This window comes from Tamandua tetradactyla, chromosome 8 (assembly GCF_023851605.1).
Source record: "Tamandua tetradactyla isolate mTamTet1 chromosome 8, mTamTet1.pri, whole genome shotgun sequence".
NCBI lineage: Eukaryota > Metazoa > Chordata > Mammalia > Pilosa > Myrmecophagidae > Tamandua > Tamandua tetradactyla.
Window position 1 is genome coordinate 41,939,986 of NC_135334.1, and position 14,820 is coordinate 41,954,805.

Here is a 14,820-nt window from a genome sequence, read left to right on the forward strand (position 1 = left end):
TTATCCATTTATAATGGAGAGGCTGGAGGGAATTGCCTGAAAATGTAGAGCTGTGTTCCAGTAGCCATGCTTCTTGAGGATGACTGTATAATTATATAGCTTTCACAATGTGACTGTGTGATTGTGAAAACCTTGTGTCTGATGCTCCTTTTATCTACCTTGTCAACAGATGAGTAAAACACTGGAATAAAGATGAATAATAGAGGGAACAAATGTTAAAATAAATTTAGAGTGAAACCGCAATCAGCGAGGGGGAGGTTTGGGAGTATGGTATGTATGAATTTTTTTCTATTGTTTTTATTTCTTTTTCTGAATAGAAGCAAATGTTCCGAGAAATGATCATGATGATGAATATGCAACTATGTGATGATACTGTGAATTACTGATTATATATGTAAAACGGAATGATCAAAAATTACTAATGTTTGCTTTTGGTGTTTTTTGGTATTTAAAAAAATTTTTTTAACTAAGAAAAAAAAAGAGGGAAACATTTTTGAGAAAGCACAGAGGGTTGGAGAAAGAAAACACCCCAGGTGATGCTAAACTAAGAGATGAAATCCAGAGTTTGCCCCAGAGTAGGTAAGTGAGGGCCCACAGATGCTTAGGGAGAAAGCCAGTGCAGTCAGAAGCTGAAAGCAACGAACCAGGAGCAAGCACCAGCAGATGCCAGCCACCTTCCCAGCTGACAGAGGTGTTCCAGATGCCAGCTGCCTTTCTTTAAGGTCCACGTATCATCTTGATGCCTTAATTCAGATATTTTTATGGCCCTAGAACTGTACATTTGTAACCTAATAAATGCGCTTTGTAAAAGCTAATCCATTCTGGTATACTGCATTCCAACAGCTTTAGCAAACCAAACAATCTCGTTGTCTCGTTTGACAAAATCCTTACATTGAGTCTGAGATATACAGTTTTTCAATTGAGTATGCTGTCACCCTAAACAAAGCCTAGTTATCTAGAAAGAAAGAGGGAGAGATTAGATTTGGGGTAAGCAATGTATGTGGAGCCCTTGCCATGGGACCATGGAATATGGTTTTATGGAATTCACAGCAGGGGACAACAAACAGATAAAGGAACAGGTGCAATCCAAGTAGGCTAGATTCAGATTCCAGTGCCTGTATTTAGTAAACACAAACTATCTGAACTCAGCTGGAGGACAGAGCTCCTCATTACCTGTGAGGATTACATCTGATATTGACTAACTCCCAGCAGCAAGAAACCAATCAGACCTACTTTCACATCAGCCCTCAGCAGTTACTCTGACTTAACTGAAACAGACATCATATATATATATATTTTTTCAATATATATTAGAAAAAAATGGCTAACACTTCAAAATCATATTTCATAAGCATCGTTTACGATACAACTAAGAATTAGTAACAATTTTAGATTTGAATTCATATATTAAAGCCACAATACTGCAGGTTATATTTGGGCACAAAACAATTAGACAAGTGATACATGACCCCCAAGATTTGGGAAAGGGCGGAGAAGTGAAGAGAGCATTAGTTAGTTTGAAAACATCTTACACAAGCCTGTAGTTCTACCACTTACTAGCCATGTGGCCTTAGAAATCATTAAGCCTCTATAAATCTTAATTGTTATATCTATAAAATGAGATGTTTATATTGTCTATCATGCAGGATTTAGAGAAGAATTTAAAAATAACTTTAACTCATAAACATAACACTTATACAATTTGGTGCTTTTAACTGGGGGGACAAAAGACTCACCTCCTTTTTCTTAAGTTTGAGCAGGATGAAAATAGGAGATGATCAATTTGGAGAAATAAGAACATCAAATTTCAGTGAAGCATCCCATCCGCCAGGGATGTTGTTCATCACTCAGAAGCCAGGGTCTGTTATTGTTTTCTCTAACCCATCAGAAAAGTCATAATCACTGCAGCAATAAAGACAGGAGAGTAGGGGTTCCAGGCTAATTGGAGGGGAGGGAATTGTCTCGTCCAGTTCGGATGATCTTGGTTTCAAGTCTATTATCAGGTCTGCACTAATATAACATTGAGATTTGCCTCTTACCCTTCCTCAACAACACACACGCCCACACACACACACACACACACGCACACTCAGTCACTCATTCATCACTCACGCACCTCCTCTTTGTGGATTCTGGGCCTGTCTCCCTTCAAGACTCAGCTCCACCCTCACCTCCTGGAGACCAGATGATGGTACTGAACGTCACCAAAATAATCACTGTAATTAGACTGAATTTATTCGGAAATATCTAAATCAACCTGTCTACCAGGAATCAAGCTGGAGACTTAAGGTTTGTATTTAAAGCCAGTCCTAGAAGGTAAAAACAATTGTATCTTTCATATGCCTGCTGATCAAGACTGCTGAGACTATGAAATATCATATTACACATCCTTGAACATATGCCCTTTCACTTGTGCTGATATTTTTGAAATACAGTCTCCCCAAAATTGGATACTGGGATCAATAAACACGGTGGAGGTGTTTATTAAATGTCGCAAAATATTTTGGATCAAAGTGTTGGAGTTATTCATTGATAATTCAGATAACTATCCTAATTTCCCTGCAGCCTCAGCAGAACTAGATGTCATCTCTACTTTTTCAGTCAGCTGGAGAGAAATGGTATTCCGTTATTAATTTAATTAGAATTTTTTAAATAATGTGACTCAACATCTTTTCAAATTTTTATGTGCATTTTCTCTTCCTCAAATTACCTCTTGGTGTTTCTTTTCTATATTTCCATTACATTGTTTTCCCCGTTTGGATATTAAGGATCTCATCCTCTGTCTCTTATAGGTATTGCAACTGTTGTTTTTCTAATCTAAAAGTTATCACTCTAACTTGTCTATGATATGCTTTTTATATAAAATTTTAACCTATATCAAATAATTTTGTATAAATTATAAAGGGATAGTATTTTGCTTCCTTATTAGTATTAGCCAATAATTACTTATTAGCCAATTATTAAATAAGCCAGACTTTAATCATTAGATAGAAATTTGTCTGTCATATAGTTTTTACATATACTTAAATATCCTTTTGGTTTCTATTTTACTTTTACTAAACTATTTGCTTAATCCAACACTAGTATTATATGTAATAATATATTAGGTGGTATATATCATACCCTTAATTTTTAAAATTTTGAACATTGTATTAATAATTGTATAGAGCAAGTTCTGCTCTCACTCTTCTTCCTCAAAAATGTCTTGGTTCTTTTCTGACACATTTTCCATATGACCTTCAAAATAATTTGTACATTTTTAAAAAATTGAATTCTTGAATTCAATTAAAATTAGAATTAATACGGAAGCTACTGATATTTTGAGGACATTACCATCCTAGAACACGGCATATATACTTACGTTACTTTTATTTTAGGTCCTTCCATAAAATGATAGGTTTCTCTTTGAATAGGTCTTGTATCTCTTGTGAAATATGTATTGCTATTTTATGTAAAGTATTTTATGCTTTTTCTTTTGCTTTTACAAGTGAGAGTTCCTGTCATTTACCACAGATCACTGCCGATACAGAAAAATATACCTTAATAATTGTACAGTACTTTGTATCCATACACTTTACCAAATCTCCTTATTATTTCCGATAAGTTTATTTTTTTGTTTGTTTTGGGTAGAGTGTCTTGGTTTTCTAGATACATAAGCATACCTTCTGTATGTAAAGATAAGTTCATTGGTCTGTGTGCAATGTATTCACCAATTATTTTTTTAAGATGCATGTTCTCTCAGACAATGTTGATTAATAGTGAATAAAACTAGCTATTCCTTATTTCTAATTTAATAGAAAAAGGCTCCACCATTTTACTGTTCCTCATGTTTCCTGTTTTGTGCTAAACAAGTCTTTACATTTGTGTCAGTTATCAATTTACTACCTCTCAGCTCGAAAGATATCCTTTGTTCTGCTCTGTGATGCTGGGCTGGACCCTGAAGCAAAGGTTGGCATGAGAGAAGGAAGTGGCCACAAGCTACAGAAAGGAGGTGACCGCCAGAGCTATACAATAATATGTACAGGCATACCTCAGAGATGGTGTGGGCTCAGTTCCAGGCCACCACAATAAAACCACCACCAAGATAAAGTGAGTCACATGAATTTTTTGGTTTCCCAGTGCATAAAAAAATTATGTTTACACTACACTGTAGTCGGTTAAGTGTGGAATTACATTATAACTTTAAAACAATGTACACACCTTAATTCGGCTGTGACAGAGACACGAAGTGAGTACATGCTGTTGAAAAAATGGGGCCGATAGACTTGTTCGAGGTAGGATTGCCACAAACCTTCAATTTGTAAAATTGCAATATCTGCAAAGTGCAATAAAGTGAAACACAACAAAACAAAGTATGTCTGCATTGTTTTAAGCTACTAAATTTGCGGTAATTTGTTACACAAGCACTAAGAAACTAATACTCCTGACAAACATCATCTCAGGTAATTTCCATAACCACCTTCTGAGATAGGGGTTATTATCCCTAGTGTACAAATGGAGAAATTAGGTACAGAGGTTAAGTAACTTGCCCAGGGACACATGGCTAGTAAGTGGGAGCGCTCAGACACGAAACCTGACCTTCTGTCTCCTGCACCTGCATATTTAAGTGGTACTTAGGACATACTCAGTGGTGGTATCTGCTGCAGGACAGGCTCAGCAACCCCCAGCTCTGCTGCTCTCGGCTGCCTCACTTACTCTCCAACCCCCAGGCTCTCTGCGTCTCACTATCCAACATTCCTTGGGCAGACTGAAGACTGGCCTGTCCGTTGACTTCTGAAAAGGACGAGAATGGGAGAACGCCTTCTTACAGACAGGGCCCTCTTGTTCTGCAAGAGCCAGAGAAAATCCTTTCTGACACATGGATATCCTGGGGTTCATCAGGCAGAAGAGCTCCCTCCTCAGCTGCTAGGTCACAACCCAGGTGACAAACACTGGGGTCTGAATGCTCTGCAAACTCCATGAGCTCCCCCACCATCGTTAGCTTCCCTCGACCTGTTGTCTCCTCGGGCATTTCCTCAGCAAAGGCACAGATAGTCAGTAGGCTGGCCTGGGCTTTTAGGCTTAGTCTCGTTAGCCTCATTTCTTTCTCAGACTGGTATTGAAAGGATCAAGATGTCCCCAGGGAAACTCCACTCACACCTTCGGCATAGCTGGCCATTTGTTCTAAGAGACTCTTAGCCATGAGGTAGAGAGCCCCACTTTCAGCCACTATATGTACAAAGCAGTCACTGGGTATTTTGTGTTGGGAAGGAGGTGGGTCTAATGCGGAGCTGAAACTTCTGAGGATTTGATCATAGCTATGGACCCTCTTCCTGGGGGTAGAAAAAAATGGCACAAACTGACTTAGAGCAATTACCACACAACCTAGGGAATTCACAAACTTTCTGATGTCTATCATTGGACTCTAGGTTAAAGCTCCTATTTTATGAGAGGGATTAATGAATCAATCTCTAAGCACAGTTACAGGTCCCCAAAGGACACTGACAAAAACAAATGGCTCATGCGAGGTCAGTCTACACAGCCAAGCTGACTAACTAGTCCCGACATCCAGTACACCCATTACTGAGCTTAAACAGGCACTGCAGGCTTTCGGCCACCCCTTTAAGCCTTGAAAGCTTTGCTCACTGCCTTGATTGTTGATCCTTCTCAGCAGCCTGCAAACTTCTGAAATAGATTTGAATCCTCTAAATTACTCATCCAATACAGTGGCTATGTCAGTCTGACCTCTGAAATGAGTCATTTCCTTATTTTTACCTTGTTCTTCCTTTCTCTAATTGACGTAACATTCCCTGCCTAGCGGCCTCCTGCAGTGCCTCAAACTACACCACCACCACCCCACAGACATCCTCCACTACAGTTTTCCTAAGTACAAATCTGATCAGATTGGTAAATTTTAACCTCATCCTACCTTACCACAATCACATCCCAATATGTCTGTGCACACACCAAACTTCTCAGCCACTTCGAATTATACTGAATCCATTAGTAACCCCCTTCCACCTCAAGTTTCTGGGACTTCACTATCTCTGATCCTTGTTGATGCTCTATCCTTCAAGGCCCAGGTAAGAGGTCTTCAGTGAAACCGTCTCTCATTTGCCCTTACCCTCCTTTCCTCTTTAACTCTGGGTTTTTTGCGTGTTCCTTGCACATTCCATGCCTGACTGCCTCGATCACACATCATTTATATTGTGGTTTTTAACTCACATCTCTCTTCCTCATTGAGCTGTGAACTTCAGAAAATCGGCCATATCTAATTCTTTTTTAAATCACAAGCAACAACAACACACAACTGTTAAAGAATGCAGACATGAACGAAAGAATAAATACAACTCAGGCCAGCCCTTCCCCATTACCCACCGGATTCCCTCCCCTGAATCCTTCGGTTAGCTCCTGCCTCAGTGCAACATGAAAACAGCTCTCCTCCCTTCAAGTTCTCACCTTGGACACTTGGTTAGATAAGCCCATCCATCCAGCCACAACTACTCACGTTTCTCTCTGCATCCAATTGTGACCTGGGCTAGTAACTACAGTTCATTTCTTCTATTGCTTTTGCCAAGTTTTACAATGATTGTTCCTTTATTAATGAAGTCATTCGTTTAATGTAAAGGGTTCACCACAGGATACATGAAACTCTGTTCCAGTGTTGCAGATTCAGTAATGAACCAGAGACATCTTGCATACAAAGACTACAATTCAGTGGGGGAAACAAGTGAAAGTATTTATCTTGAATAATACAAACTTAAATTCCAAAAAGGATACAAGGCGTCCCCCAGTTCATGTCACCGTTTGGTGATTAGTTTGTGTTACTCGTTTAATTTTGCTTTCTTTTTATTATTAACAAAATTCAATTCTTTATTTCAATCTCACAAATTTCCCCATTGTCTTCCTTCTGTTCCAGGATCCAATCCAGGCTACCATATTGCATTTAACTGTCATGTCTCCACAGCCTCTCCTGGTTGGCGAAAGTTTCTCAGTATTTCCCTCTTTCTCATGAGCTTACAGTCTTGAGTATATTTATCCTATAGGAAGTCCCCCAGTCTGGGTTTGTCTGATGCTTCTCTTACAACTAGCCTGGGGATACGAGTTTCTGGAAAGAATATCAGAGGTGAAGTGCTCTTCTCATAACATCACCTTACTGGGCACATGACAACCACACGATATCACTGATGAGGTTAACCTTTGGCACTTGGTTATGGCAAGGTCTGCCAGATCTCGTCTCTGTAAGTTCTAAAGGTTTTACATACTCTATTCCTTAGAAGTGAGTCACAAAGTCTAGTCTACCCTCAAGTTGTGCATGGTGAAGCTCAACTTCCTAGAGGGAGGAATAACTACAATTCTAATTATTTTTTGGAATTCTTCTCTAAGTGAGATTTATCTCATCTTTCATACATGTATTTATAAATGAGATGTATTCAATAACGTATGATAGTATGGATTCATGGATAATTTATTTTATACTTTGATTACAATCTAATACTATGTAATTTTTATTACTCAAATTGTTTCAGCTGCCATTATTTTTAACTACCAGTTAAAAGAGATTCCATCAAGGTCAATTTCTCCTAACATCCTCAAGCAGTTGCTCATGCATAACGACCTCTAACACCTGCCCTAACAGTTCTTGTTCTTTCCTGCTTAGTCACACTGGAATTGATTCCCATTAATCTTTTCATCTCTTCTGCCATGAATGTAACAATTCTCCTCTGACACTGAATAAAATGAAACCACATTTGAGTAGACCAGATTGTGTGTCAACAACCTCGTTGAGAAACTCTAAGACTTAGCTTTTGGCAAGGTGATTTACTGCATTCTAATAATCCAGTTAGCAACACAAAAGTTAATACATGATTTTCTTTCTTTGAACCAGAAAAGCAAACTTGTATCTAGAAGTCAAAGTGACCAGGAAGTTCATAAAACTAAAAACATCCAAGTGGACATCTGCATGCTGGTATTTCTTCCATAGCATATTTAAAAATTTTGCATGTGTACTTTATATTTTCATGGAAGCTTGTTGGCCTGTTAGATCTAATAGCCTGTTTCTTGTCCATTTACCTCTCTCCTACGTGGACACCTACATTACTAATAGGTACCAACATTAACATTTTCCTAATCTGCCATAACGCCATGTTGTCAGAAATTCTGCTACTATTTTCCACTCAGCCACACTCAAATTTTCATTCACAGCACTAGAAACCTGGGTTGTTCTCTGTATGATTCGTAGGCAGCTGCCCCCCAACACAAAATTGGTCTTCAAGTACAAAGACTAAATTAAAATGTGTTTACATAGTTTATTATTTTTAAAGTAATTTACAATACAGTGTAAACATACATTATCAGTATTGTGGCAATTCAGATTAGGAATAATATGAGATTATTTACATATTTGTGTATGTGTGTATATATGTACACAAAGTGCAGATAAATACAGAAACACTACAAAATAAACAAAAAGTTCATTTGATAATTTACTGACAATCATTTTCACCACATTTATTACTTAATTTGTCTTGTTAATAGTTGCAAAGAAACTCCTGGTACTGAAATATAATATCCAAAATATCCAACTTTTTAATATAAACTATAGTACCTCAAAACAGTATATAAATAGATTCTGAATTTAAAACCCAGTCGTCTTCCCTGCCAAACTTTCTATTTGAAAAGGTATCATTTCAGAGTTCAAGAAGACTCCTGAAATCACAGCCTTCAATATGCAGTGATAGGTCAGATTTCAAGCAGAAACCACGTGCAGGCAGTATTCATACATCATTCCAGAGGGCATCATTCTCTGCAAAAAGAAGTTGACCGAGGACACAGAGGCAGATAAAAAAGTTCTAACATGCTGACACATGCAGAACAAGGCACACTTTTAATTTCACAGACTGTGAGGGGATTCAGGGCAAGGCTGGGCTGCTCTTTACCCTGGAAGGGTAAAGGTCATGGAAAACACTGCTGAGACGTGGCAGATGGTACAAAAGTGAGAAAAGGGGCCATCTAATTACGGTGGTCTTGGCATCTTCAGGCTCCACCCCCCTGTCTTTCATTACGTTCCTCAAGTACTGGCAAACATAAACATAGTGGATGACAGAGAATACTTATTTTCGTAAAAACTGAAAACTGTCCCTGACTTTTGAGACTCATCAGTAAGCACAAAGACTCCATTTCTCCCGTTAGCACCAACAAACGTTCACCCTCTGACCTTGGCATATCTCATGAGTGCCTGGAGGAGAAGCAGTGGATGGCCTGTTGGGCTCCCTAACTCAGCAATGGCTTCTAAACACTGGATATGCAGATTACTTTTCTGCCAATGCCTTTGTGTGACTGCTGTCAACATTATTCAGGATTCTCTATTTACAACAGTGGATGAGGATGCCCTAAAAAAAAACGAAAAATTCAATTTATCAAGCTATCATAGTGCTCTGATCCTCTAAAGGTCCATGTCATCCATAAACCTGAGTTTTCCCTAAATTACTATGAAGCAGAAGATGCACATTTGAAGCAGTGAGGGAAGAGTGACATAGAATGGATAAAGTGAATGTGTTCAGGAGATTGGGACTAGCTGACCAATACTGAATATTAATCTATAGATCATCAGGAGATAGGTGAGACACAGACTGTTCAAGAAGGATAGCCACAATTTTAACAAGAGTTTCAATTTTGGAAAGTAACAAAAACAGGTACGAGGCAAAATTAACTAGCAATTTCCACCCTGAATGGAAAAACTTAAATCAAGAGGAAAGTAATTTCTTAACAATAGTCAAGTTTCTGCTTTATTCTTTACCAGGAGATATGACTACAGTGTCCTACCCAGTGACTTAAGTCAAGGTAACATCTGAAAATTACAAATATAGTGTAAAACCAAAGAACACTATCTGCTCTTAAATTGGCCCGCCTCTAACTTAAGCTGTAAAGTTAGCCATAAAGCATAAATCATGTAGGGATTCCAACTGCTAATTAAGGCATCATGCACACATAACTGGGAGTGGGTGTTACAAACAGACGTTGTTTAAGGAAAGGTTCTCAAGAGTCTCTTCTAAACCAATATACGTGTGAGTGATAATCCTTTGGACTTCAGACACAGACCTGAAAAAATGAGGCTGGGAGGAAATGAGAAGTTAGGCAGGTGCCATCTTCCCAGGATGACAGAACCACATTTTCTTTTCCTTACTACACAGTGAACTTTTTAGAAGGCAGGCCAAAATACTCAAAATCATCACTGAATAAGAATAAAATTTAAAATATCATTATGTATCTTTATTTTTCCTATTTTGGGACCTGGATAATTTGGGATTGTAAGTACATTTTTTCTCCTCTACCATTCCCAAATTAGTGAGCAAACAGGCCATCATGAAGAAACTCGAGTATGCACAGTCACATCATGAAGCACAGAGAACCAATTTGACTAGAAAATCAACAAGGAGAAATGCACTTACTCTTCGTACTCCACAAAGTTCATAGGAATACACATTTTTATTTTACTTTCCAGGCATTTATACATAACACAACAGAAGAATTCTTTAGTTGAAAGAGTAATTTCTATGAAGTTGGTGGAGTTATGCATAACAAGCATCATCTGTTAAATACATACATGTTTTATACTCCAGGATATTTTCAGATAACTCAAGAGACAATTAACTGAGTCTTATCAACCTCATCTTCATACTGCTGGACTGTAAACAGGGATTCAGGTGCCCACACTACAGGGTTTTCGCAGGAAAGGACGCAGCAATTTGAACACTTCTTCCCAGTGTCTCTGAAGAGTTAAGCTTCTGTTTTGAAATCCTATTGCAATTCGGTACACGATTACTTTCTAATGCCTGGCATTAACTTCCTATGTAATTGATAGTCACTATGATTTAGTGTATACATTGTGAGTTTTCCAATGCTCATAAATACTTTATATGTAGGAAACTTGCTTAGGGAAGAAAACCCATCTCCAACGTACGGCCATGACTTGCTTACACACATAATCAAAATAAAGAACAAGGAACTCTCCTGAGAAGTCCACAGGATTAAAACTTCCAACGAAAGTGCAGCTTGAACAAGCATTTTGTAGTTTATCTGAGGAAAGGGCCCTTTGCAAATGCTGCCACAATGTATGCCTCACCATTAGACAGAAGAGCCGGGCTTCAGATTCATGTCCTACAAAGGGGAAGCTCTAATTTCTCATCAAACCTCAGTGAAATTAGCTCACAGACAACCCAGAGGCAGGAACAGCTCTGGATTATGTTAAAATAAAATGAAAGTTGCAATTTCTTTACACAGCAGCAAGTAAATTAGGATTCTGAATCTCTTTGGAGTCAAGTTGGTCTTTGAAAGAAAATCAATTTGCTTTGAGAGGTTCTCATCTAGTAGGATTCCAGGTGATGGCAAGGATGCTGTAGCTGAGGGTGGCAAACAGACTAAGGGTTGGCACAATGGAAAGCCTGCCTTCCGTTCTGGCAGAAGATAATTAGGGTGTCACCAATGTTCTTATTACTACAGAGCACCATCAAAGATCCAGAGATGAAAAAAGGTCTAGCTACGCTTGATTACAGTGCACAAAAATCCATATCAGATGTTAAAAAAAGACGCATTTTAACAGATTTTTATCATAAATTAATTTTTATCATATTAGCGTATTTTCCATTCCTTTATTTCAATGCATTGAAATCTATATTCCTGGTTGTTACTTTCTGCCTAAGATTATTCTCTTTATTTTGAATTCTAATCCATTATTCCATTTTTAATTTTAAAAGCGTAAAAAGCTGAGACACAGTTGTGTGTACATGTGTGTGCATGTAAGCTATTAACTTCAGAAATACTATTTAAAGGAGAAAGAGATTGAGATACAGATATATCAAGAGTTTTACAAAGTCAGCCTGACTGTCTGTACAGTGGACAACTCTGAAGCAATAAGCATCATATCGCAGCTCAGAGGACCAGGGTTGTGGGCCTCAGAGGGCAAGTAATCAGTTTTTCAGACTCTTGAGGACAAGAAAGGCTCTTTGCCACAAACAGATAAAAAAAATAGAAATAGTGGCTGCTGCAAGACCAGAAGTTGGTGGTAAATATAAATGGGTATACAGTAAGTATATGTATGCTGTATAAATTCAGAGACATTCCTACTAAAGGCTGTAAACTGAACGGCAAAAAGAAAATCCTGTAGAGATTTTATTCCTGCAAAACATGAAGATATAATTGGAAACTTTGTGGTTCAATATGATCTAAGAACTTTGTGTCTTTATGTTTACATTCTGCTTCAGTTAAGCAAAGGCTTTAGAAAGCATAGCTCCTCTAGTCATGTCTTCAAACAACATCTTTATCATTCATAGAACATCTCAAAACCATAGATTGGTATCAATAAAATACTCTTGACACGTTACAGTACCACCTGTGGAATTTAAGTTGTATGTTTTCATAATGCGCTTTCATACTGGTTCACCATAATTGTAAGTACACTCTTGTGTTGTCCCTAAAGAGCTACCAGAGGATATTTACATGTGAATTTATAAGTATTTATGAGTTAATAAAACAAAATTTGGTAAAAATCCCAAAGTTGTGAAGACAGTTTTATATAACCTTTAAACCAGGGGTCAGCAAACTATGACCTTCAAATCAAATCTCACCACCTAACACAGGCTAAAGACAGTGTTCACATTTTAAAAACACATGTTAAAAAAATCAAAAGATGCAAATACGGCATGGCGTGAAAATTTTATGAAATTCTAATTTCAGTGCCCATCAAAAAATAAAAAAAATAAATTAAAAAAAAGCTTTTATTGGAATGTAGCTGCACTCATTTGTTTATGTGTTATCCCTGGCTTCTTTTGAGCATTAAAATGGCAGAACTGAGTAGTTGTGACAGAGACTACAGGGCCCGCAAAGCTGAAACTATTTACTCTCAGGCCTTTAAAAAAAAGTGTTTGCCAACCACTGCTCTAAATGCCTGGAGGTTTCTGGAATGCTGGATGGATTGTTTACAGTGTAATCAGTGTATAACCTAAATTGGTTTCATTTACAGATATTTACATTATTGCTTTTGAATATTATCATCTACTTGGAAAACAAAAATAAAGTTAAAAAAGACTTACTCTTGAAATGCTTAGGACCAGAATAACAATCATATATAGAAGTAGTATATTTTTAAGAAAAAATAATAGATGGACAATTTAAATTACATTTTTAAGTAATAATTTCAAAGTTCCTCAGAGAATGCCACGCAGTGAAGAACACAGCTCAAAATCCTTATACAGATTTCTGGTTTCCAAATTTCTGGGATGTAGTACTTAACATAATATATTTTAGATTCTGTAACTGTTACAAAAGAGATACCACAGAGATACTTATTATTTTTTAAAAAAGGCAAAATAGTTTTTAAATAAGAAACCAGCCAAAAAAGAACAGCCAAAAATTTAAACTTTTTTTTCCTTTTTCCATTAATAGGGAGCTACATAGTCTGCTGGTATAAAACTTGGTAGAAATTGACTATTTTCATTTAGTGGGCTGATCCCAGTATCTGTGTCAGATAAAATCATAGCGCTTATTATTTGTTACCATGGATACCATGAAGATACCTGCCATCCACTAAATAGTATTAGAGGAAGACAACATAATTTTCTGGAACTAGTCCTGTTTTGCCTTCATAAGTTGCCTTTAACCATCCTGGTTCCACTGATGGATACACTGGCAAAAGAAAAAAAATTGTAATAATAAATAGTAAAGTAAATGTCACCGAATTAATATCCACTTCAAATAATTATATAAATAGGTAAAACCGTCATCAGATTGCATGCATGCATTCAAAGTGTAAAAACAATGTTTCAGCACCTTTTAAAGCTGAAGTGCGCTGTACAGTCCTGTAATTAATCAATTAAGCTGACTTGCTTCTACTTTAGACCCTTCCCACCACACTAGCACTCTACATGCTTATAAAATGAAGTGAAACCAACGGTATACTCACCATTAGAAAATATCGCCCCCTGAGGGAAGGAGAGCTCGTGGCTGTGCTCTGCTTTACAGGAGTACATGGCCTTGGCTTGCCTGGAAGGTCAAAAGACAACTTGCAAAAACCACAACGCCCAAATCAAGTACACTGAAACTTAAAATAGTTCTTAAGCAAGAATGCCATTAGTTTTTAGTTGTAACTAGAATACCATATACACACTAAAAGTGCACACAGAAGTGTACAGAAGTGCATTTTCATGAACTCTGAACGTGCTGTGCAACCAGCACCCGGATCAGAAAATCAAACTTTACCAGCAACACCAAAACTGGTATTACCAGTTGCCGCCACCAAGGGCAACTCCCCGACGTGAAACAGCACAGGCTGATTTTGAAGAACACTTATTATTTCATTGTTAGTAAGCTGCAGCATAGGAACCATGGTCCACGGGTACCCTAAAGCTTTTTTTTTTTTGCCACTGTCATTTTCAGATCAACAGAGACAGAATTAAAAACTGAAAACGCCAACAGGGCACAATAAATAAAGCAAATGGCCATGATATAAGAAAATTTAAATGGTAGATGGCGACCAAAACCAGCATTACAGGGATACAACAGGGACTCACGGGGACTTTGCAAACTAGAGAGCACACCAGGTCCTAAAGAGGAAAAGCCAACACATAGCTCTCAGCGTGCTACAATAGAAGAATAGAGTCTCAAAGTGGCTTTTTAAGAGGAGCCAGAATTTCAAAGAGTTTTTCCTGGTTTAAGAACGTTTAAGCCAACAACTAAAAAGTGGTCATCTGAGGCTGCCGGAGACATCACCTCTACTCTGCAGTTTTTCAATTACACTGGTAAGACTTGGCAAGCATCCCAACTCCAGTCACTCTCACCATCTCT

At 37.7% G+C, this 14,820-nt stretch overlaps 1 protein-coding gene across 3 annotated transcripts in view; it reads right to left on the bottom strand.

The window, feature by feature from the left end:
• Window positions 1–6,521: 6,521 nt before the first annotated feature.
• ARHGAP42 (Rho GTPase activating protein 42) overlaps window positions 6,522–14,820 on the bottom strand; it is a 323,631-nt gene continuing 315,332 nt past the window's right edge. For 2 of the 3 annotated variants that reach the window (XM_077113174.1, XM_077113176.1), the window contains 2 exons: window positions 13,940–14,019; window positions 10,449–13,662 (listed from right to left, as the gene is read on the bottom strand). In XM_077113174.1, the coding sequence (XP_076969289.1) occupies window positions 13,574–13,662; window positions 13,940–14,019 (169 nt within the window). In that variant the 3' untranslated portion in view covers window positions 10,449–13,573. Of the gene's footprint in view, window positions 9,372–10,448; window positions 13,663–13,939; window positions 14,020–14,820 lie in introns of those variants that run through there. The other variant, XM_077113175.1, reaches the window with a different exon arrangement.